At 37.2% G+C, this 25304-nt stretch overlaps 2 protein-coding genes across 3 annotated transcripts; both read right to left on the reverse strand.

The window, feature by feature from the left end:
- Positions 1–287: 287 nt before the first annotated feature.
- Positions 288–3020, reverse strand: LOC113048417 (lumican). Its single transcript, XM_026210214.1, has 3 exons — positions 2734–3020; positions 944–1849; positions 288–863 (listed from the first exon to the last, which is right to left on the reverse strand). Exons 2-3 carry the CDS (start codon positions 1821–1823, stop codon positions 709–711), a joined length of 1035 nt encoding a protein of 344 aa, XP_026065999.1. The 5' UTR covers positions 1824–1849; positions 2734–3020; the 3' UTR covers positions 288–708.
- A 6335-nt stretch (positions 3021–9355) lies between these two features.
- LOC113048411 (decorin-like) lies at positions 9356–22757 on the reverse strand. 2 transcript variants are annotated; one of them, XM_026210206.1, is made up of 8 exons: positions 22569–22757; positions 17642–17891; positions 13260–13372; positions 12163–12376; positions 11938–12051; positions 11735–11828; positions 10611–10749; positions 9356–10526 (listed from the first exon to the last, which is right to left on the reverse strand). In XM_026210206.1, the coding sequence occupies exons 2-8, from the start codon at positions 17874–17876 to the stop codon at positions 10326–10328; spliced, it is 1110 nt and encodes a 369-aa protein (XP_026065991.1). In that variant the 5' UTR covers positions 17877–17891; positions 22569–22757; the 3' UTR covers positions 9356–10325. The 2 variants fall into 2 exon arrangements, with proteins under 2 accessions (XP_026065991.1, XP_026065990.1); XM_026210205.1 differs by having other exon boundaries at positions 22559–22754.
- Between the last annotated feature and the right edge of the window lie 2547 nt (positions 22758–25304).

The raw sequence follows: 25304 nt of genomic DNA on the forward strand, positions 1-25304 counted from the left end.
ATGATTACAATTTGAATGATTAGGGTACTTATCATGCAGAAATATAAAGATGCAGTTAGAATGACATATAGTGCAACTTCCAACCCGATCTCACGGCAATTCGTAATTTTTAACAAGGTGGCTCATTCGTACGAATTCGTACGGCCACACTCGTACAAATTCATACGATTGTTGCCAAATCGTACGTATTTTACAAGTTGCACAATTCGTATGAATTTGTACGAATGACCTACACCTAACCCCGCCCCTAAACCTAACCGTCACTGGGGTTTAGACAAATCGTATAAAATCGTACGAGTGAGGTCGTACAATTTGTATGAATAAGCCACCTCGTAAAAATATGTACGAATTGGCCGTGAGATAGCGTTGGCAACTTCTTATGGAGTACACACTGGGCTATTCACAATTTTGCACAAATATGTATTTCTTTAGATGGGAATATCTTGTCTAATTCGACTACTACTCTTCATACAGTACCATACAAGACTGACATTTTATGTGCCAGATTTTCAAGATTCCAGACTACTGCTGCCCATTTTACCTACAGATGTGTTCATCAACATTTTAGAGAGAAAATATTGTCGTCAGTGTGCATGTAAACAGATGTGTTTGTCGGAATCATGAATAAAGACGTGCAGAAGTCACTCAGAGTGTCTAATAAGAGTAATAGCCTTAAAGTATTTGATAAACTACTGGCGAGGTGTGACTTTAATCAAAGATGATCTCTGAGGCCTGGCGAAGGCAGTTGGCCGTGTCATCTGGCAGACTGCGGTGTGTGATGTTGTTTCCATCCAAGCGCAGGGTCCTGAGTCGAGAGTAGTTGACCGGGGAGCTGAACTTGCAGATATTTGCAAGGTCAAACTCTGAAGAAATAGAAGTCGAAATGGAGTAAAAACCATGCTTAATCTGTAGCTTGAAAAGTTGGAAATGGAGTAAGACTTACTGTTTATCTCGTTGACTTGCAAGTAGAGATGCTCAAGCGATTCGCTGATCTCCGGAATGCTCTTCAGCTTGTTAAAAGACAGGTCGAGCTCAAGGAGAGAAGACACGTTGAACACACCTGCAGGGATTCCAGAGTCCACCAGCTTGTTGTGAGAGACACGCAGGTACTGCAGGGCTGGCAGCTTGGCCAGGTAGCCATTAGGAATGCCGTCTATGTCGTTATGGTCCGCGTAGAGCATCAGAAGCGAAGGTGGAACTCCCGAGGGAAGTTTCTTGAGCTTGTTCTCACTCACGTCCAGCAGAACGAGGGACTTCAGGCTTTTGAAGGCACCTGTGATGCTCTCGGTGGTCAACTTGTTCTTGGACAGGTGGAGGGTGGTCAGGTTTTCCATCCCAGACAAGGTGTTAGCAGGGAACGAGCTCAATTGGTTGCCGATCAACTTCAACTCATCCAGAGACTTTGAAAGAGAACTAGGGGGTTTGGTCAGCCTGTTATTGCTGAAATGGAGCTTCTCCAGTTTCTTCAGTTTATCAACGGTGCCACCCTGAATCTTGTCGCTGGTGATGTTGTTGTTGTCAAGAATGAGCCAGCGAAGGTCGGTAGCGTTGTCGAACACGCCAGCCTTGATCTCCTCAATATGGTTGTCTTGTAGGTAGAGGTATTTGATGCCACTCGGCACAATAGGGATGAACTTCAAGTCGCGCCCATTGCAGTACATGGCTGTGGGGAAGCTGAAGGGACATTCACACTCCTGGGAGCAATGTGGAGATGATGGTTCCTCCAGTGGTGCGGAGGGGACGTAGTACTGGTCATAGTAATCATACTGACCCAAACTCTGACATACCAGTCCAGTCAACAGGAAGAAGCCAAGAGCAAACATGGCTGAACAACTTATTCAAATCTAACCTGGAGAAGAGAAGAGAAGAGAAGAGAAGAGAAGAGAAGAGAAGAGAAGAGAAGAGAAGAGAAGAGAAGAGAAGAGAAGAGTGGTTTACATTGTTACGTAAGAGGCAATATTAAAATGTGAAGAAAAAAAAAAGTTTCATAATAACAGAACTTTCTATGGTGAACCTCAGACATAAACAAAACCCAGAGCCATTCTTTAAAGGAAATTGATGACTTCATCCTCGAGAATGCAAATAGGTCCAGACAGTCATTCATTCCTTTGCAAATTAGACCCACATTGCTTATGTGCAGATCCAAGTTCATCTCAAGTTACATTAACTTTACCTCATACCTATATCTCCCTTTGTCTTTGCATGCAATGCCGAAGAATTATTGAATGGCAAATGATAGAACTTCAGAAGAATAATGCAAAGGTGCTTTTGGAATATTGACTAATCAATTAAAGTTTCATGAAAGTTAAAAGAAAAGAAGAATATATTACATCAGTTGTCATGCATGGAATTTTGTAACTGCACTAAAGTATAGCCAAATTAAATCCAGTACTGCATAATCTCTCTCTCTGTTCATGCACAATTCAAAAAATAGTGCATGAATAATAAATAAATCAGCTCATGCATTTTCAATAATTAATAAATTATATATATATATATATATATATATATATATATATATATATATATATAACAACTTAACATCATGTTTTGAATGAAATGCGTGCATGGAAGCTTCTCAAACATTACCATGCTGAATAACTGCAATATGATTATACTTTTCTTCAGTCCACCCCAAAAATCTGCCAAGCAGATTTCTGATAATCTCATCCAGACAGAACTAAAGTAAGCATGAGCTTTCAACTCATAAACGCAGATGCTAGATATCCTTACCTTCCTGCTTCTCTCTCTGTTCACGGCTTCAGGAAGAGTTGTGTTCGGCCCGAGGACTCTGAAGAGAAAGAGTAAGGGAGGGAGAAAGCAAAGAATGAGAGAGAGAGAGAAAAAAGAGAGACCGAGACACTCAAGCCAGACCTTAGTTGCCCAAGATTGATAGAAAACAGCAGTGAGGCAGCTCTAGTGTGTAGATGTCAGCAGTTGTTCACTGGATTCTTAACATATGGATTCTATCAAGGTTCAGGTGTAGCAAAGCAGTTTGGTACATGTAGTTCTTCAGAGGAAGACAGAAAGGGGTAAAGACTTACTGGGGACAGTTTGCAAAATATATATACCTGTATAGTCACCACACACATGCGCACATTTTTCCATCCCATTCTTTCCAAACAGTCGCTCAAAACAATTCAACAGTTATGTGTGAGACACAAATAAATCTACAAACACAGCCACCATCAGTTCCATCATAGCCAACGCTAAGCATTCCTCATAAAAAAATACAAAATAAAAAATCGAAACAAAACAAAGGTTAATGAAACTATTTGAAAAATCATCAAAAAAAAAAATTAAAAAAATTGGCTACTTGCGAAGGCAGCTGCCTGCTATAAGACTTGGAAAAACTGACCAAATAAGAGGGTAGTAGGCCAAACCAGTCTTACATAACCGTGTTGTCTATCTGAAGAGAGAATGTATCCAGCTGGTAGATGGTATATCATCAAACAGTGTGCCATCTTTTTATCTTAAAACCCATAAAATCCAGCCGGCTTCTGTCTGGCTGTGGTCATAGATTTATGTGATGGGAAGCTCGCACACAGTGGGAAAGATGGTGCTGATTGCAGATCAGTTTAGTTTTAATAGCATACAGTGGCTCTTAGGAATGCAGTAAAGCCAGAAAACAAGATGAGAGGTCGGTTCTGTAGACTTCATGCGTATCAGAGGAGCTGAGATTATGGATTGTCAAGGATTACTACTGCAAACTCAATAAAGAATATGAAGATAAAATCTGCACACTAAATATATATATATATATATATATATATATATATATATATATATATATATATATAAAATAAAATAATAATCATTAAAATAGAATATAAAATAGGTATAATAAAAAATGTATTAAATGTGCTCATTTGTTTTGGTGATTATACAGGTATATATATTTTGCAAATTATTAAAACTTTATTATTTTTTTTTTTAATGATTTTATTTATTTATTTATCAACACATCAACAAACTAATGTCTATTCTCATCATTTACATTTTTTTAACGATTTTATTGAATTATTATATTTTATTATTATACTTAGTAAATGACAGTAAGATAGGGTTACTGAGTGTGTTGATACATAAATAAATGAAATCATTAGAAAATAAATAATAATATGTTTAAACAAATAAATAATTTAAACATATCATGTTACAAAAAACAAAAAGTAAAAAAAAAAATGTGCCCGACAGATTCAAGAGACTAAGAGTCAGATTCAAACACTAGTTATATACTTGTGCACCACGGCGTGTTATAGCATGTGCGCTAACTGCTGGGCCACAGATCTGATGCTGTTGGGTGGTCTTAAATTGCTCTGGATCTGATGCATTGCTCATACCTGTCCCATTTTAACAGCACCATGACCTTATCACCCATTCCTCATCTGCAACATCCCCTGCAGGTCACCTCTCCACTCTCTCCTCTCATCTGTCAGGCCTTTAGGGCAAGCACATGAAGCTGAGCTCATGTTTGGACTTTATGGATGAAGTTATGCAGCAGGAGCAGGTCAGGGCAAACCTGTGCAGCTGTACCTGATGCAGGTGTGTGAGGTGTGCAGTTGCACTCAAACTATGTAAAAACAGTCTGCGGTCTGATTGAAAAAATCAGCTGCAGAAGCACTTTTTAAAAAAGTATTTCAAACACACCCCTAGATATAGATATGTGGCAGGTCATTTATTACACTTTACACTTAAGTAATTAGCTTTGTTTGAAGTACAAAACTCTTATTTAAGTATCATTGAGATACAAATAGTTTTTATTGATATTCTGAATTAGTTTTTAATTTATATTTTCTGCCATCATTTTAATTTTAGTTAAAGTTTTAGTAATTTTGGTAATATTAGTATTTATTTTATTTATTTATATATTAATATATAATATATTTTAATATATTTATTTATTTTGTCTATATATATATTTTTTTATAAATGTTTATTTCAGGTTTAGATGGAGTTATCAAGCTGAAAATGAATCTTACTGAAAATAAAAAAATGTTGCCTTTTTAGAAAAATAGAATATATAATAAAAACATTATTTTTTTAAGTTAAAGTTACGTTTTAACCCTGCGATACACTTTAAAATATTGGTTATTTTAAAAGCAAGATTAATGAAAAATGACAAACCTATTTCAAATCTATTTTACTGTAAAATATATTTTACAGTGTTTGTAAAGCATAAAGAAGGAATATTGCCTAATCATTTATGGGGACCAGGTAATTTCCAGAACAATCATATTTATTCGAATTACTTTTTATTTTTGAAAGTTACTTTTTTCTTAATTTTATTAATGTACATTTGAGCGTGTTATGTTATATAACATACTATAATTAAATGAAATACACAGTTATGCGCTATAAAATATACATTGTCCAACCTATAACATGGACACTATTTTTTTTTTTTTTAATTATTGAATACAATTCTGCCAGCTGCAGTTTTACTGTTGTTGTTGACCATAAATGTTTTTATTTGACCATAAAGCCTGATTATTACCAGCCCAACTTGAGTAATAAAGATGTTCCGTAAGATGTCCAGCTGTGTCTTTCCTGTCTGGACATTGACACACATGGAAAATGAGAGCCTCAGCATCCTGAACATCACTGGAAAGACTCTCAACACCAGTTCCATAAAAAGGTCCAGCATTTACCAACTTTGGTGTGTTTACCGAGAGATTTCTGTTGAGTATCATTTCCTCTTTTCATCTCACCTTCATCAGTTTACAGTGACGTTAGTGGCTAAATTCCCTCTGTCTTTAAAACTACGCACAGGAAAGTCCACAGCTGCGTCTGTGTCTTGGTTTCTGACAACACCAGACATTTCCAGTCAAGTTTCACAATTTCCAACCATTTATCCTGACCTGGATGCTTTTGAGGCAGACAAATCTGCTTGTAGACAAGGATAACACCAATTAAATTGAAATATGTTTTAGGAATATATCAAAAAGCTGATTCTTCCGATCTTGTCAACAGCTTTAAAATGTTTCCTCTCCTAATAGCTAAAGCTGCTATTTCTACCTGATCCGACACTTAAAAATGACCTTTACTTGCAAATCGCGATGTTGTCAGGTTGAGTCAGTCAAACTAATATTTTTTATCCTCGAATAAAATGAGTTTCCTCTTGTTTTCAAGCTTAGTCATGATACTCATGTAATTATATTGAGAAATACCTCATATGGTTCCCATTACAATGCATGTCTTTGTCAACAATAAAATGATTTAGCCACACATAATTTACATTGGTTTTTAAGAATCCCGAGAGAGCTGACAAATGAAAATTGCTACAAAACTTTTCAGTGTGGCTGAACTTTACAGTGAAACACAAAGCTGTCTACAAATAATATATTTACATATAGATATGGATGTATAAAAATCACATTCTCTCTCTCGCACTCTCTTTCTGTATATGCATAATATTTACAATTTATTAAATCTTTTTAGAGTTAAACATCACTCTTGGTGTATGGTGCAAATTAGTGTTACTAAAATGTCTGAACTGCTGCTGTTTTAGAACAATATGTTCACTTTGTAAAAATCCCTGCTATCAGCTCTCCTCTGAATGAGCTAGAGGTGTTCAGCCTCAGTTTGGACACAAATAGTCAAGTGTTGGGTGATCCTGAGGTGGACAAATGCACCTCAGACACCTCAGTGCTGCCACAAACAGACTCAGCGCTGAGCCTCACATTGGCAAACACACACTCACACACACACATGGTAGCACATGTGCCACAAGCAGCTGCGAGGGTAATTTCAGACCTCAGTGTATCCACTTAATGTAATAGCAGCAAGCTAGTTAAGAAGTCCCAGCTCACACACTTGCATGCTGTGGAGGCATGTGAGACCGAGAGCTGATCAAAGCTCACACTCAGGGTTTCAGCAATGGCCTGTTCTGAGAATGATGTCACTTCTGTCATGACGTGGCTCACAAAGCAACGATTGTGATTGTGACAGGAATGTGTTAAAGTGCTGATTTTAAATTTGCATTACTCAATGCAGCAGAAATGATGTGGTAATTTTGGTGCTGTCAGTATATTATATCATATTATATCATATTCTAACATTATATTATATTAATTATATCATATTATATCACTATATTATATTTATATATATATATATCGTTTTTTTTAAATAAACAATTTCAACATTATATCTCAAATGTGACATTTATCAGTTCTTTTTGTATTATTGACATAATATTATAGTATTTATTATATTTTCATTTTTATTTAAATGTAAGTATTTTATGTGCTTTTGTTGCTTATATTATTCTTTTATTTTAAATAAAATGTATATTTATTTCAGTTTAGTAATTTTAGCACTTACAATCTGCTACAATCTTATTTATTTTTCATTTGATAACAACACTCATCATACTGTTTCTTTATAGAAAACATTTCAACTTGAGATCTCACAATGTGAATTGATATGAATATACATTAGTTATTTTATCTTATTAATATATTCATTATTTTAATATTTGGATTGGATTTTATTTTTGTTTGCATTTTAATTCTATTTTAAATGAGTCATTTTGTTATGTGCTATTATCATTTTACTGTTGTCTTTTTATCAACATATTTATCAACTTTAACTCAGTTTTAGCACTTCAGCTAAATATTTAATTTTTTTAAATTATCATTTCATTTCATTTTGTCTAATTTTTTTTTTAGTTTACAATAACACAACTGTTTTATATGCTACAAAGTGCATTATTTCTTATTTTAAACAGTATTTCATTTTGTGTAGATATATTGTTGTGGGTGATATTCATACTTCTTAAATCCCACAACACAAATAATAAATGTGTCATTTGGATGTCATTAATGAAAATAATAGCACTTCAAATAACTGTATATGATTAATATGAAACCGACAATATTATACTGATATTATTATACTGCACATTCTCCTCTGTGAGCCTCCTCTGCTGTCCTCCTTGACCTTTAACTTTAATTTTAAAGCTCTTGTCCACTATAGTCAGATGATATTAGCTCTTCCCTCAAGTTTAGGCTGCCACAGTTGTTAAATTTACCTCTCACACACTTAGCTCTCTGGCACACACACTCATATATTTACAAATGCACAATCCCATACTGTGTCCTCTCCATCTCTCACTCACTCACTCTCTCTCTCTCACACACACAAACACACACACACACACACACACACACACGATGCGCTTTACAGTTGCGTTATAGAGGAGGAGCTTAATTTTTAAAGCTCATAAATGTGTATGAACTGAGAGAGCACTCAAAATCGTGCAGCACAAAATAATCCACAAGGGGGCACCAAACAGAAACGAGAGACAACCTGGTGGATATATTATGAAATTGATGAATGAAGAAATTCTGCTGTATGAAAAGGATCCCAACATATATATATGAAAATAAGAATGCATAAAAGTATATATTTGTTCATGTTCAATGTCTTACCATTTAATTGCAGTTGTTTGAAGGATTTACCTAAACCAAAAATATTTTTATTATTATCTCAATTTCATCTTTTGAAATGCCTGATTCAGAGTGTTTGTCATTATCAAATCAGTAAATTATATCAAATTTTTTATCTCCACAAAGGCTACTGTTAACCTCCGTCTTATCAGCTAATCCCTGTGTTTTAAGAGACTCATGACTATTTTTATTTATTTTCATAAGGTCTTGTTTATCGTCGACCAGGAAACTGCACTTGTCTGCAGTGGTGACAGTGAGATAACACAGTTGCAACTATTATTTTTAAAACCAGCAATTTCAATATTAGACTACGAAAATACAGAGTAAGAATAATACTTCCGTTTCAAAACAGAAAATAGAGATGAATTAAAGGATATGAAACCATTCCATTAAAAGGACTGAATGTCTTATTACAAAAAAAAAAAAAAAACTACAACTGTAACTTAATTTCTTTTGTAGGCTAGTTTCTGTTTTTGGACACAATCAAAAGGGAACATAAAAGGCTCTGAAAACCAAGAACTTGACTTAGGAATGGATCCCTAAAAGTGCTTTAACATTAAAAAAAAATATATAATTTTGTGCTCGCTGTTGAGCAATGGTTGTATAATTCATATAAATGACGCAAACAGAGTTTTGTTTGACAGCGAAACCAAACTAGCACCCAAACGTGATATTTTTACCGTAGCTCTTCAAGGCCTTCTGCGACTGTAGCATCCATCCAAGAAAGTGTTATTTTGAGGCATCATTCGGTTTCATTTACCTGAAGACCAACCCTGTGCCCGGGCAAACCCAGTAAACCACCCAGTGAAAGTTCCCAGAAAGCACAGTTAGAGATTTGACTGTTTATTTGGTTCAAGACACCTGTGTCGGAGCCCTTAATTGGCCAAAGAGAGAGAGAGAGGGAGAGAAGAAAGGGATTACCTTTATTGCCGATATATTAAAGTCCAAACTAAGTGCTTGTGCTTCAAAGCATTGATAGGATTCTTTTATACAGCATTTATATACAGCGTCTATACAAGAGACATTCATGACTCTCATGAAAGCAGGAGGTGTCCATGTCCGCCGTCTCCCTCCCGATCCTTCCAGACTGAAACACACAGACAATCAACAGACACGAAGAAAGAAAGAAACACACACACGCATAAGCTCGCAGTCACCAGAGCAGCAAAAGCATGCGTATAGGCTTGGGAATCACTTTTATCGTAATGACAACATAGTTAATTCTACATCTCGAAGCGCTATGTTCACCTGGGTAGAGCAGATGGGATCTGAGCAAACGAATGAACACAAATGTCAGCAAAACATCTGAATTTGAGACGAAGAGAAACTCATATAAAGCCCAACTTCCTCCTCAACGTAATCAACTGATTACATGAGGAGGAACAACGATTTTTAACAGCACAATCTGAACTAGCGTGACACAGAAAGTAATAACTGAGTACATTCTAGCATACAAGCTCTTGTTAATGGCACTGGCTGACATGTGTTAACCCCTTGCTGCCCGCTCCGCAGGCCAGCGAAGAACATAGAAGAACATGGCTTAGGTCCAGAAGATCCGGACAGATCTTCGACAAAAAGATAATTTCGGGGTGATGTGCACTATTGGATATTCTAAGTGGTCATGGCTTCACTTTCTTTATTTTTCTTTTCTGTTCTCCTCTGCACATATATATCAACCCAATATGTATGTTCAGTACATTATACTGATATGCATTTGGCTATTTGAAAGCATCATGTGACATCTGTCCAGTGAACTGCATGTTGAAAATGGAATTGTAGATATGACATTGAAACTAAATTATGTGCTTGATAGGATTAGGTCAGACAGGAAGGGGCGGGAGAAACAGTGACTAAGGCATCTGATGGGACGGTCTATTTCTTTCTGTAGTTGCCCAGTTGAATGGCCGAGCGGTCGAAGACACAGCGGAAGGTGATGGGCTGGACCTCCCAATAGGGCACTGGATTACTGAACAGGCTTATGCCTGAGTACATGGCCTTCTTTGTATTATAGCCGGGTGGGCAGAAGTCCTCTGTTCCCACAGCAGCAATCTTGTTAGAGTGAAGGTAGATCACCTGGAAATGATTGAACGAGAGCGTGACAACATGTGACTTAAAGACGTGTGGAAATGGCATGTTAACTCATGTGAGATCTCTCACCTGGATGTATTTGTGTTCTGGCAGGCCAGCCGGGACCGCAGTCAGCATGTTACTGTCCAGGTGAAGTTCCCTCAGGTGAGGCACGTTGGCCAGAGAGCCGTTCTCCACCACGCTGATCTCATTGTGGCTCAGACCCAGCCTGCAAACACACACTGTGTTATTATCATTAACAAAAAATTAACCGAAAATGAAAACTAAAGCAAAACATTTGCGTTAATTGAAATGCAAATACAAACAAACATAACTGGGAAACACTGAAAGTAAATAAAAAAATATATTTTATAGCTCCAAAACCAACTGAACTGAAATAAAAGTGGCCACAAATCAATTTATTTATGTATTTATTTATTTTTGAATACATTGTACACTATCATTAGCTATGGGGTTATTCTTTATTCTTTGTGTTGGAAAAAAAGTCTCACTAAGGCTGCATTTATTTGATAAAAAAAACAATAATATTGTGAAAAACGATTGAACTGTTTTCCACTGAAATATATTTTTTAATGTAATTGATTCTTGTGATTGCAAAGCTGAATTGCAAAGAATAGCATTCATTTGGAATAGAAATCTTTGGCGACATTATAAATGTCATTACTTTCACTTTTGATCAATTTAATGCATCCTTGCTAAATAAAAGGGTTTGATTTCTTTCACTTCTGAATATATGATTAACTCTCCTGGTCAAATATCATCAGAATTGTGAGACCAATAACAAAACAATCTTCCAGGCTTCTCATAAAGCGGTCTGTATTTGAGTCAATACTCTTTTATAAGATCTCGGCTGTGATTCAGTCTCGGCACGTGCAGTGGAAAATCTCTGTAATATGAATGTTCTATTTTCTCTGTGTGATCCAAAGCAAACTGATCCATGCAGTGATGTCATGGTATTCGAGTCTCACAGGGTAGTCCTCATGCAAATTCAAAACAAACCTAATGAAATCTGATTTATTATTTCCTCTGTATCAAACCCTTTCCCTCCCGAGTCAGATTTTGCTGAGGTTTTCAGCTATACAGAAACATATTTAGCTGTTTCCATCCAGACTCTTCAAGTCGGCCATGAAAGAAAATCAACTGTTTGTTTGTATAACAAATGACAAATGTATTAAGAAGAAATATGCACTTACTTGGACAGGTTCTTGAGGCCCTTCAGACTGTCTGCAGTCACTTTAGTGATCTTGTTACCATCCAAGTGAAGTTCAAAAAGAGAGCTGGGCAGACCTGAACAATTTTTTTAAACAGATTAGTGAAAAAAACGATGTTGTATTAATACAACTCAATGAAGTGAAAGGGGCCTCCATCATTATTCACAATAGGGATGATTCTGTACCTTTGGGAATGGAGGTGATGTTGGTGTCAGCTATTCGGATGTAAGAAACCCTCTTCAGATCAGCAAAAGCACCATTATCAACTCCAGAGCTACTCAGAGGGTTCGAGCCCAGCTCTGGAACGGGACAGAGTCAAAATGTTCACTGGTTCATATTGCAGTATCGTTCCACTGTTGATTTGCCACTCCTCATATAGTTTTCTAATAAGCACAGACAAAAACCCCTACCCATGACGATGACATTGGCCATGCCGGCAAAGGAGGACTTCTTTATCTTGGTAATCTGGTTCTCGTGAATACGCAGCTCCTGGAGGCTTTTCGGTATGTTAGCAGGAACATCCTTCAGGAGGTTCTTGGACAAGTACAGTCTCTCCAGATTGATAAGAGAAGAAAGGGCCTTGGCATGAATGATGGTGATCTTATTGTTAACCAGGATGAGCGTCTGAAGAAAACAAAAAGACATTCCTTTAGGAACTTTAAGGCAGTTACATGACTGTATATGGTATTATTGGTATAATTCTTTAGTTATTTGTGTATACATGCAAACGTTTTAATTACTCAACCTAAAGTTGTTCCAGTATTTGTATAATGTTTTCAGCCCTGACATAAAGTTCACTAGCTACTTGGTACAATCTTAATTTTTATTGTCTGTTTGCATTCATCTCTCATTAGATCCAGGCGCTGATGTTGAGTTTGGAAAGTTAGAAATAACAATGGGACCTCGAAAGGAGGCTACATATTTATTGAAGATCGGGCGGCTGAACAATGGATCTGTTTCAAAAGTGAAGCATTACACTTGTGCACCTAGGAATTTCTCACAGTGTGATGGCGTGATGGATTGGAAACACTGAGGATCTCATATTGTGGATAACAAGTTTCCCTGAAGCTCTGTTTTGTAAAGTGTGTCTGAAGATCTCCATGGAATGTTTTTGCAGCGTTTTCAAAAACTGGAGCAGATATTTGCCTTCAAAGATCGCTGTGGTTGCAACACATAGTTTTAGTACCTAATTCCACATTTAGCAGACAAACGGCTGTTTTCTCTGGAGAGTTTTTCATCTCGCAAATGGTTTTGATTTGGAATTTTGGACTTTATGTTCTCTGCGTTTAGCTGGGGCTTTCAAGGTCATAGCAAAAGCATCACCAGCAAGCAGCCAATTGATCTCAAAATGTATAGATCAAAGTAAAATAGGATTTGTCCCATGAGGGGTTGCTTGGATTTTAAAGGGGATGATAAATGTCATTGCTTCTACGATACAATTAAAGAAAATGCAGCAAAAAAACAAACAGAGAGAATGAGGGAAAGTGTGAGTAATTGAATATCTCACTTGGAGACCCTTCAGGCCTTTGAAGTCGTTTTCCCTGATCTCTGAGATCTTGTTGTTCTGCAAATCCAGGAGAGTGCTATCAAGTGGGATTTTTTCTGGAACGTTTTTCAGACCTGAGAGACACAGATACCACAAGTAGTAAGAAAAGTGACACTGATGAAATGAAACATGAGCTGATCTGAGCTTTTATGGCTAGAATATACTTTGAAATCAAATCAGCTGTAGACACATGTAATCCTGGTCCAACACCAACACAGCACACTCAGATACGGACAAAACAAATCCTTCAAGAGTGTAAATTGTGTTTCTAAAACAAACAGCCACATTCCTGAAAAAAAAAAAAAACTAATTTCAATGGCACAAATAATGTGAACTCCGGAGTGGTCATGTTTATAACAGGAACAACAAAGCATTTAAAATACTGGAAACAGCATCAAAATAAACAATGAATCAATTCCTTACAAATCCCTTGACACCATAGACTAAAAGTTATAATGATGGTTGACGTAAGCTTTAGTATTTCGAAACCGTTCTGAAAGTTCACTGTGTTAATCATATTTGAGTCTTATGCCAGATATCTCATAGCTTTTCTTGGAAGGATTATAAAAGCTCTGCGATGCTTTCAATCGAAAAAGCTGACATGGGGAATTTGATTTTGCCAACATTGGACGACAGTATGCCTCTGCTTTCATTTAATGTTCTGCAGAACAAGCTACTTGAATGCAATACACAATGAAAACAACAACATATTTAGACACCTCCATTTTTATGAGTGTCTTTGCATTATATAACAAACATTTCAAACCAAGTGGCGTATATTTTGAATAAAAACCGCACAATCATGTTTTGTTTGAAAGGTTTTACCAAACTAAACATTTCACCAATTTTGCTCAGAATATAAGCATCCTTAATACATTTTATACATTTTTAAGTGTATTATTAAAAGTGGGCCACTGTTTATCATAGTGTTCACTTCAAACAAACGAAAAAACATAGGAAAAAATTTGGTTAACACACATGCACATACATACACATAAATATATCAGCTCTAGCAACTCTAAAAGCTTTTTAGGCAGAACTTCACACAAACAATGTTTGGTTTGGTTTTGTGGTTAGTTTCCTAATCACTGCATGTGTATAAATAGTTGAAGAATATGTTCCTGATAATTATATAACCACAGGACAAAGGGTACGGAGATCACAGTTGGACGTATCACTGCTGTTGAGATATCTCACAAATGTTGCTTTCGTCCGGCTCTGTTTAGTCTCATTTTCTAGTGACTACAGGTCTCAGCAAAATCACAGCAATCAATTAAGGTCAAAATGTGTTTTTATTATGGAATATATTATCAGTATGTAATTCAAACATCACTAATAACATAATAAAAAAGCTCAATTTGAGTAAACAATGGCAATAAGATAAACATAATGTGTCCTCTGTGGTTAGAAATACTATTTAGCCACTGAAATCAACAAGTGAATCAAAATCAAAAGTGGAGAAAAACACAAAATCATCATTAATAGACTCATGGATGCTAAACTCATTTCTACTTTTATTGGTGAGAAGAATAAAAGCATGGGATGCTGTTTAATCCACAAGATTTTCATAATGTAACTCAATGTGGTCCATTTCCAAACACCCAATATTTTACACTTATCCTACTTGCGACATACTAGAAATACTTACCTCATATGAACTGGTACCTAAAAGAGAAGTATCTCATACTTACAGCCTGTTGTCAGAAAGTAAAAACAAATAAAAGGCCCTTAATCAAACTTTCCTAGACAAACAAATTCGTTTTTGCCATTAGTTGCTCTTGGGTTCTGGCACTATTTCCAGACGGTTTTCCCTAAAGCTGCAGAGCTGTATAAACTGGGTCACATATTTAATTGGAAAAAGGGGAAGTTAGATGGAGAACGGGCCTGTCGGCACACCTATCTCCCTCCACCTCCATTATTTTTCCATGTCTGTTTCATGCCAAAAGACCTGCAGAGCAGATGAGCGCTGGAGGCCTCAAATAATCACTCTCCTCTTATTTGTCCTTGTTCTCAGTCCCATTTTCCTTCTCGTTCTTTCCCTGTCCATTTTAACTTGGGTTGAGTGTTAAAATTGCTAAATAATTATTGAGAACTGCTGTTTTGCCTGATCAACAGTATTGTCTATCACAGTAAAGTAATTTCCTGTTTGAAAAAACTATGATAACTTTGACAGCATGCTACAGCAACTACATTACATAATAAAGCATGCTGGAAAATGTTTTATTTACCCTTCTTGACTATGTTCTGTAAATGTATAATGCTGTAAATATTACATAAACATGTCCAAATGTAATACAATAATTTGATTCTTTTCTGTGTAGATCACAGTGACATAGCAGACAGGGCATTTTTACAGGAAGAGAAGTGGTAATCATTTGGAAGTAACCTTATAAAAGAACAGACTTGACTTTTTAAAGTAGTAACATACACACATACGCCTGGGGATTCAATTAAGAAAATGAGGCAGCCGTCTGGAGGTTAGCGCCTAGTCGTCCATGGAAGTGAGGGCAGTTAACAGCATATGAAAACATTTAAAGTGGTTTTGAAATGGTGACATTAGTAATTCAGTGATGACTCAACAATGGGCAGATCAAAAAAAAGAGAGAGGTTTTGTTCATGGCTGCTTGGCCTTGGACAGTTTATGCCATGAAATAATTGACATCAGGTGGAAATAATGGAAATGGAAAGCAAAGCAATGACACGTATTAACCCGCATGAAAAAAGAAGATAAAGACGAACTTTGATGTTGGCTCAATATTTGAAGGTTTTGTAGATCAAACAGTCAGACAAATAGGACTTGCAAGGGAGTTGTGGGTGGCTGCTAGGGCAAACAGGTGTTTGAGTGTTCTGTGTGGTTGCTAGGGTGTTGCTGACAATTGCTTGGCAATTTCAATTTGGTTCTATTTGGATGTTAGTGTGTTGCCAGGCATTGCAAAGTGACTACAATGATGTCTTGTGGGGTATCAAGTAGTGGTCGACCGATATTGTTTTTTTTGACAGCCGATGCTGATGCTGATAACTTGGAAAGCAGGGTGGCTGTAAACAATGTAACCAAGAGGGGACTCAGTATTCTGGGAAGTTTGTGTGCATTGGGAATCATGTTTTTTAAATAAAGCAAAGGTAACACTCATTTTACGTACAGCACACAGAGAAAATGACATGAATATGACAGTGGGCAAATGCATAAAGTGCAGCATAATTTGAAATCGCGAGTTTAAAGTTTAAGTTTAAAGCATTTAATTCACACGGACCGACAGACACACAGAGAACACGCGATCATGCTGGATAAAAATACACACTTCACAAGACCTCACAGCTGGATTCGACTAAGTTTGCAAGGTTTGTGAAATTAATTGTTCATTAGCCATTCGAAGATTTGTTTAAATTATATAAATATGTATTTGCTTAATGCTGACTGCGAGAAAATATTTTAATGTTTATCTTTCTATTACTTATATAAGCAATCGTTATAATACTTTCTGTATACATTAATTCCTTTGTTTAACTGTTCTGTCTGATTATTAGACAGACTTCTATCCATATTAGACAGAATTGTTAACAACGACAGTAAACGAGAGCAAGTGTGAGCACTGTGTGCTTAGACGCTGCTGCCGTTTCTCAGCGCCGTCAAAATAAACACATCGCCTCAAACACATCGGCAAAACAGAAAAACTTATCGGCAGATATATCGGCCTTGGAGATATATCGGTCGACCACTAGTATTGAGGCAAGCGTTTGAGTGTTTCAACACACTGGGTTGCCAATTGGCAGGAAAAAAAACTGCATATTTGAGACACGGAAGCCAGCAAACGATTTGGGTCAGAGATCGCAGATTCTACCCGTCTTAAAAAAACCTTGGCATCCATATAAAACACTCTATGACCAGAGTTATATATAAAAAATGCAGATAATCCAACTCATCAATTTATGGTGTAAGGTTTGTCACCTTTTATTGTCAGTTGCACTTGTTTATGTTAGGTGTTAATCTGATAACCCACATAAGTGTCGAGTCTGAGGAGGAGGGGGAGGGAGAAACAATTGTCTCTAATATTTTGAAATTGGACTGCTGTACCCATTTCAACCACTAGTTGTCAATATACTTCAAATTTAAATTACAGCTTGGCAGAGAAAGTACCTTCCAGTTTTCTGAATAATATGTAGGCTTTCAGACAGATTTACAGTCTAAGGTTTTACTCAGAAAGTTGACAGGCAAAATGCTATCAAGTTTGTTTTTGTCGCTGATCATTGCCCACATCCAGCCAGACACACTGACAAGTGATACTTTAAAAAAAAAAGTGTCAATTAGGCCTATGCAGCTTAGTCTAGTGTCAAGAAGTCTTTACCTAGATCAGAACACTGGACCACTCGCAGATGACACTGGCACCGGAAAGGGCAGAAAGATCCTTCGGGTTCCTCAGTTAGCACAGGGGGCGTCTGAACGGGTGGTCTACGAGTCGGAGGCATGGGTGAACCTGAGCCCTGTTCGTCCTCTATCATGAAGTCCATAAAGCCGGACTGACGGAAGGGCAAAGCCCAGCATACAGACACCAAAAGCAGGGAGAGACAGGCCGATTTCATGTTGCTGATGGAGGCCTGGAGGATAAAATGGAGAAGAGAAAGGGTTAAAGGTGAGGTGCAATATGCTGGGTGACATCTCAGGACCTGTGATGGTGAGAGGTTAAAAAGTTAAACGACAGATGTAAGGTGCATGAATGTGACTGAGCAATGTGGGCGATAAAAAGGCAGAGGTCAGGGGTCAAATTTATGTCTAGATTAGCTTCATAGATTTTCAGTCATTACGATCATTTATAATGAAGGGAATCATCTTATTAAATGCTGTAAACCAGGAATTACCAAACTTTTTGCCAAAGATATGGCAAAAATATGATTTATCAAATAACTTTTTTTTAAGTAGACGCATGTGATACATTCAATTGGTCAAAAGTGGTGGTAAAGACATTAACAATGTTACAAAAGAGTTTTTATTTCAAATAAACGCTGTTCTTTTAAACTTTCTAATCATCAAAGAGCCCTGTTTCCAAAACAATATTAAGCATAAGCAGAACAACTGTTTGATAACAATAAGAAATGTTTCTTGAGCTCCAATTCAGCATTTTATAATGAATTCTGAAGGATCATGTTACAAAGCCATAGCAAGTTATCCAAATATTATCTGATGAATATTAATTTTATTAAGCTGACAGCTGATTTGAAAATCCCTGCTATACAATGTTAAAATGACAACCATGCACACTATACTGTATCTGTGAGAACTGATTTATATGCATAACCAAATTCATTCATGCCCTCATTCAGAATAAAAATAACCATCTTCTGTCTCAGATAGAGTGCATAAATCTGTCCACGAGCCCATACATAAACATATATCTGAGGAGCAGCTGGATGCCTCTGAACGACGAGGAAATTGTAAAGTAGGTAGAGAAACTCCCAGAGATCAGTTCATCTTTACAGGGTCATCTCAGGTCCATGTAATCAACATACAGTATAATTACAGTAGTTCAAATCCTCCGGTCGGCCACGTCACTCGGACAGCGAATAACCACTGTGCCCCTGTTAAACTCTGGAAACCCAGAAACTGACCTTGACAAACTTCTAGAAAAGAGCTTTGCTTAATTTCTCAAGCAAGAGAAGACAATGATACATACATTTAATCTTAGTGCAGATCTAAATAAGACGAAGTTTGTGACATATTTCGGGAACCATAAAATACTTACGTTGGATAAAAAAAAAAAAAACGAATATTCACAATTATCTACAAGCACACAAAGTGTAAATATAACTCTCAATAGTTTCTCTCAAAAGTCTAACTTGGAAGTCTCAGAAAAAGACAAAAACAAAAAATGACTCCTGCAAAGCATGGCAAGTGACTTTTAACCTCTGATTTCACGTCACTGTTGATTTGCATCATGGGAGAGCGTGCTGAAACAATTTTCTGAGATTTAAAGGAAAAACAATGAGAAATTGTTATTATATTCAATGGCATTTAAAAACTTGCCAACCTCAACTTAGACATGCAATTTGATTTAATGCTATGTTTTCATGTCTGGGTACAATATGCATCATTTCATACACCTTTAATTACCTTTGACCCAGTGAGCAATGAGATGCTTTGACCAAACACACTGCAGTATCACTTTGCCCTTTAACATTTAAGCATGTGGTAGATTTACAGTGCATTCAAGGTAGTTTTATGCTTGTGTGTTCCTGGGAATTGAACCCATGACCTTGCGCCATGCTCTACTGGTTGAGCTGCATAAGCCTTTTCTTCTATATGTATTCCCTGCAGGAATTAAACAACAGTAGGTTTTTAGAGCCTCAAGAGCTGGTCAGCAGTATGAAAAGCCCTATGAGCATTACAGGCGGTCACCATGAGTGTTTCTGTTTGCAGGGGGATCATGGGAAGCTGTTGCTGCATTTGAGTTGCATCCTGTCAACAAACTGCAGGCTGCTAAGAGAGCCAGGCAAACAGACAAGACAGACTGAAAAAACCAACAGGGCACAAAGTTCACATTCTCCAAACTCAAAACAAATAAATAAATTTGTTACTTAACATGAAATTGGTAATGGCGTGAAGGAATGTGAACATGCAGTAAGTTCTCATTACTAATGAGGAGTATTTGTAGATCAAGTTTGGTTCAAACACATAGAATAAAAATTTAAAAATACTCTAGATATTTTTTATACATTTATCTGTAAATTTTGGGGTTTAAAAATGAAATCAAAATAATAATTCATGGCTGGTAAGAGTAATTTAAGGCTGGTAAATTTTCTCAGTTCATCACTTGGATCCGCAGATGGTATCAAAGAGAAAGTAGCCAAAAACGACTCAAGAGAAAGGATGCTGTGTTCCACTCAGAAGCCAATGGACCAGTGTCATATGACCCAATGTGTCAACGATTATCAGAACTGAGTCTAAATAAACTTCAGATGTGATTCTTCACTGACAGTTCTGTGCCTATCAGCTTCTGCCAGACTGTTACAGGCCTTCGGCTTTGATTTCTCCACATCTGTGGGTCGGGCAACAATCTGGTCCAACTGAAGTGTTTCACAGAACCCAAAATCAGCACTAGTCTGTTTCTGGTCTTATAAATGTGGGCTTATAATAATCAAGAGGAGACAGAAAAATCTCCACTTTTCCAGGCAACACATTTACTGACCTGTTGCTCCTTTCAGCAATGAATCACATAAAGGTATTTACAGGCTACAGGACATTTAAAACATGTGTTCCCTTCATTTTAAAACCTACACATAGACCAGTTTTATCATTGCACCCCAAAACCTGCCTTGTATTTATGAAAGCATTCCTCCACTGCAAGCTCTAAAATATACAGAATTCCTCGAACTCTGAGAGAATGTTTCAGAAATGTAATTATCTGCTCATTCCAATGAGTCATGTGTCAAAACAAAAGCACAAAAAGACATATTACTTAATGTGCAAAAGCCTAAAAATGTGGACTTAATATTCGGCTAAACCATCTGCATTCCTAGACTGCACTTGCATACAAGGGTTTCAACCACTCTGTCCCGTGCGGTCAGGCTGGTTCCAGACCACTAAACCAAACTCCAAAGCCACTGCCAATTAGACTTTCTCACAGATCAGAACCATGGTTAAACCCATCAAGCATGGTTGTCTTCAAAAGCACCTATCCGAAAGCCACAAAAATTTATTCAGATGGTGAATAAGCAATTGCATGCAGAAGGCCAGCTGATTATTCTAGCCCATGAGAAAATTAGTGGAAAAAAAGAATCAAACTCCTATTACTACATCCTTGATCTAAGACAATCCCAGTTGCACACAATTACATTCAAGCACTCTTTCACTCATCCTCTCACTTCCTTTTTCCAAGGCAACTGCCCATATGTCATAAGCAACTGGTTTGACTTTGGTCCAAAGCTCCAGTGGCTTTTTCTCAAAGGGTTAAAAGGGAAGTAAAGAAAGGAAAAAGCGGCGCTGACCAGCATGGCTTCCATTAAATGACTATCTCCTTCTAACATCAAATAGTTGGAGCCAAATGGAGACCTTCGGCTTCCAAAGAAAACTTATTGCATGGCCTGAGGACACTGTCTTTTGAAGGGAGGAAGAGAGGGATGAGAGTTTCCTGTCATGGTACAAACTGTGTACGTGAGTTCTGTTCGCAATTAGTGAAAGTCATAAGCCATACAAAAGAGACGCATTCTCCAACCTTAAACCCAACCCCAACCAAAAATAAATACATGACCCAATTAGCCCAACTTTTAAAACCCCAAATGCCTGTAAATTCTCTTCCACTGAATGTTTTGAGTTAGCTGGGAATTTTGTGGTGGGATTACCAGGAAGTGCCTTGTCAGATTGCTTGCCATTGAAAGGAAGCTATATCATTAAAGGATTAATGAGACACCAGTCCCACGCTCTCACTCTCTCTTCTCCTTCAGAGTGCTTTCATCCTTCAGCTGATATGGCTCAAGGCACTTTGGCTTCCAAGGCATGGATAAAGTGTTTAGGATGTGACTTCTCAAGCGAGTGGAGGCAAGCAGATGTAGAGCGAGGCTGGAGGACAAAACGTCTCTCCAGACAGGTCTATCCAAGGAAAGCGCTGTTAGAAATCCTCTAGTGTTTCCAGGCCTTACATGAACTCTTTCTAAATGCCAAGTGGCACACAAAAGGAAGACAAACCCGAATGGAAAAGTCAGAGCAGACAGAATAAGGGCACTCAAAAAGTTAATGGCTTTTTCACAACAGCGAGTATGTGCGGAGGTTTCAAAGAGCCGGGATATTTGTCACAATTTGGAAAAGTCTGAAAAGTTTTCTCTCCAACCGAACCAGAAAAAAAATCACATCGGCAATCAATTTGCATAAACACACTTTTCTGGCTTGAAATACAAAGGAAGGTTTTGCAACCAAAGCTCCTTAATCCACATGCAAATCCACAGCTATCAACAAGGTACAAAAATGCAGGAAGCTGCATTTTTATCATCGATACTCTCATATCAATTCAGCATCTTGAATTCACTCATCTAGGATATGCCAGAATGAAGCAAATTCACTCAAAACCTCCAATGCGAAGTCCTAATTTCTGCACCAAGCCTTAATGAACTGCAGAAATCACCAAAACCGAGATTCCCAAGGGGTCAAACCCACATTTCATCAGTGCAAACTGTCCACCTCTCTTTGGGACGGTTAGTCTGTTCTGTCAATCAAAATTCCTGCTTTTCATCACTCAGAAGGGTTAAGTGGAAAGCTTTGGGTGAGCTGATCTTACCTGCACGTACAGGAGCATGTAGAGCTGCAGACAAAGATCCGCAAATCCAGAGAGGGCTGGAGCCGATGTACAGCGCGGCAGGCCGAAGGCTGATCACTGTGTGGACGCCTGCAGCCAAGATCAGGCAGGTGTGCTCTGTCACGGGGGGAGGGGGTGGAGAAAAGAACAGAGAGGAAGAGAGAGAGGACAAGTGGAGAGAGGGAGGGAGGGAAAAAAAGGAGAGAGGGAGGGGTTGATTTCTTCGTCTTTTTCAAATGAGACAATTTGAGAAGAACTTCCCCCAGTCCGGGGCGGTCCAAATGCAATTGGAACAAGAAAAACTAGGGAGAAAAAAGTTGGGAGGCGAGAGGCTGCGACTATACAGGCATTGGCAAGTTCCCATACTGTGTCATCTGGTAAAGATATAGGGAATTCTGGATACAACAAAAGCGGCTCGGCTCCCTCCCTTTCGCACTCTTTCGCCGGACTTCATGCTGCCTTTTTTGCATGGTGGAAACATTCCCTCCTTTCCACCCACCATACTTTTGAAACAAAGAAACTTATTTGGTGACCCATAACCTCAACCACACACATACATACAGCATTTCCAAAACCTGCATTAGGCTTGTTTATTTGTCCTGAGTAACAGGCATGGAAGAGCATTGAATGTGCAAATGGAGGTACCCCGAAATGGGGAGGGAGGAGTTGGCTAATGACTGAAGTCAGGTCCCAGGTTTTCTTCTCTCTCAATCTTTCTTTATTGCGGTTATTCTACAATTGCCTGACTTTCACTTCTTTCTGTCTAAATCGAAAGACTGGGCTGAATTAGTACAATATAATTAAAGCCTGGTCTCATTCATATTCAAAGATATTTGTACAGAACATTTACACACAGTTTGATACATTTAGATATAAACTGTAATGCACAGTTGGTGTACTGACAGCATATTAAAATTGAGAAATGAAAAAACTTTACAAAGTCTTTAAATTATATATTCTTTTATAAACATATGTTTGAGCCCCTTACCACACACCTATAACAACAAGATTTTTTTTTTTATCTATATATAATAAAACACTATGATTAAAAAAATTATAATAAAAAATGGCATTAAAAATTGTGATGACATTTAACATTTACGTAAAAAAATCAACATATTATTTCCCTGAATTTAAAATTCTGTTACACTTGTATTAATATAATGTAAATTTCACTGCCTATCAAATATACAAAAAAATGTATGTGTGCTAGAACCACAATTTACATATGAATACCTACAATTACTAATGAGATCACACTGATAAATCATGCATCCAATAACATCAGCCACATTTTCATAGTAATACAGTATATGGATCATGTGCACTCCACTGTTATTAGGAAGTATCTGGAAGTATCATCCGACTGCACGCTTTCATAAAAGTTCAACTCTTTCAAGTCACTGGGTCACTGTTACTCATGTAATAATTCATACGCAATGCAAGGATTATTTGGTTGGATATTGGATGCTTATCAAGACCCCTAATTAAGGTATAAAATCACCTATGAGTATTCGACAGTATCAGTTCTGAAAAAATTGTATGGTTTTACAAAAAGTCAAAATCTGGACTTACAGTTTCAAAATTACTTCTCAATGACCCATGTGTCAGATATAAGGAGACTTGGAGACATAATGTGCTTCTTTAGCGGAAATCTGGAGAGTGTGACCTGTTCATCATCTCCTCCGGCCATCTGCCCTGGGCTGAGCTCAGAGTTAGAGGATCTGGCCAATAAACCTGAGGCCACATAAAACTCAGACACACTTGTGTGACCCACACCCTCCTATTTACCCGATTCACATTCTGTCCTTCTTGCTCTTTTCCTCTCCCTCACCGCACATGAATCTGCATCTAGTCTGGATATTATTTTATTTTAACTTTGAGTAGTTTTGTTGAGTAGGTTTAAGATTGTTAGGATGTCACACAGTCTGTTCATATTGCATTTGCTTAATTTGAGCAGATTCTATCAATTCACACGTGGATTTGCACCAAAATTGTGATGTCGAAACTGGAACGAATGTCTATGAGTTTTTATTCTGTAAAATGACTCTCACTTTATGTCCCTCTCCATATATGATTTCTCTTCCTGATCAGTCTATTTCAAAATGGACTAATGGGATCAAAGTAGGTTCCAACAACACCATCGCTCCCGAAAGGAGAGTTGATACAAGGGCCCCTGCTGGTGTCAATGGCTGTTTGGCTGCATGTGATTGCATACACAAGCTATAAACCCTAATGTGGAAACTATTACACTAAAAGTCAAAAGGAAGATAGGAATTTATTAGCTATAGGGAAAAAAAACACACATGCGACATATGAATCAGTTATATAAATAAGATGTAGTTAATGAATGTGTCCATGGATTTGTTTTAAATCAATATAAAGTTTTTAGGTAATAATATATAAAATGTATATATATAAATATATACATATATCCTATATATTCCATAAAAATTCCACACACACAGTCTAAATTAATGAGGTCATAAAAACTAAATGTGTGATATAATTCTAAAAAAGATGCTGTTTTAGATGTCATATAACATCTCACACTGCGATATATATATATATATATATATATATATATATATATATATATATATATATATACATCATGTCAGCTACTCATAAACTGGACACGTGAAAACCATGTACACACATTAAAAATTCCTGTAGACATCCTGACCTGACATAGGCTTTGAATCATTGTTAGCTAAGTGAGCTCTGT

This window comes from Carassius auratus, chromosome 29 (assembly GCF_003368295.1).
Source record: "Carassius auratus strain Wakin chromosome 29, ASM336829v1, whole genome shotgun sequence".
In the NCBI taxonomy this organism is placed as follows: domain Eukaryota; kingdom Metazoa; phylum Chordata; class Actinopteri; order Cypriniformes; family Cyprinidae; genus Carassius; species Carassius auratus.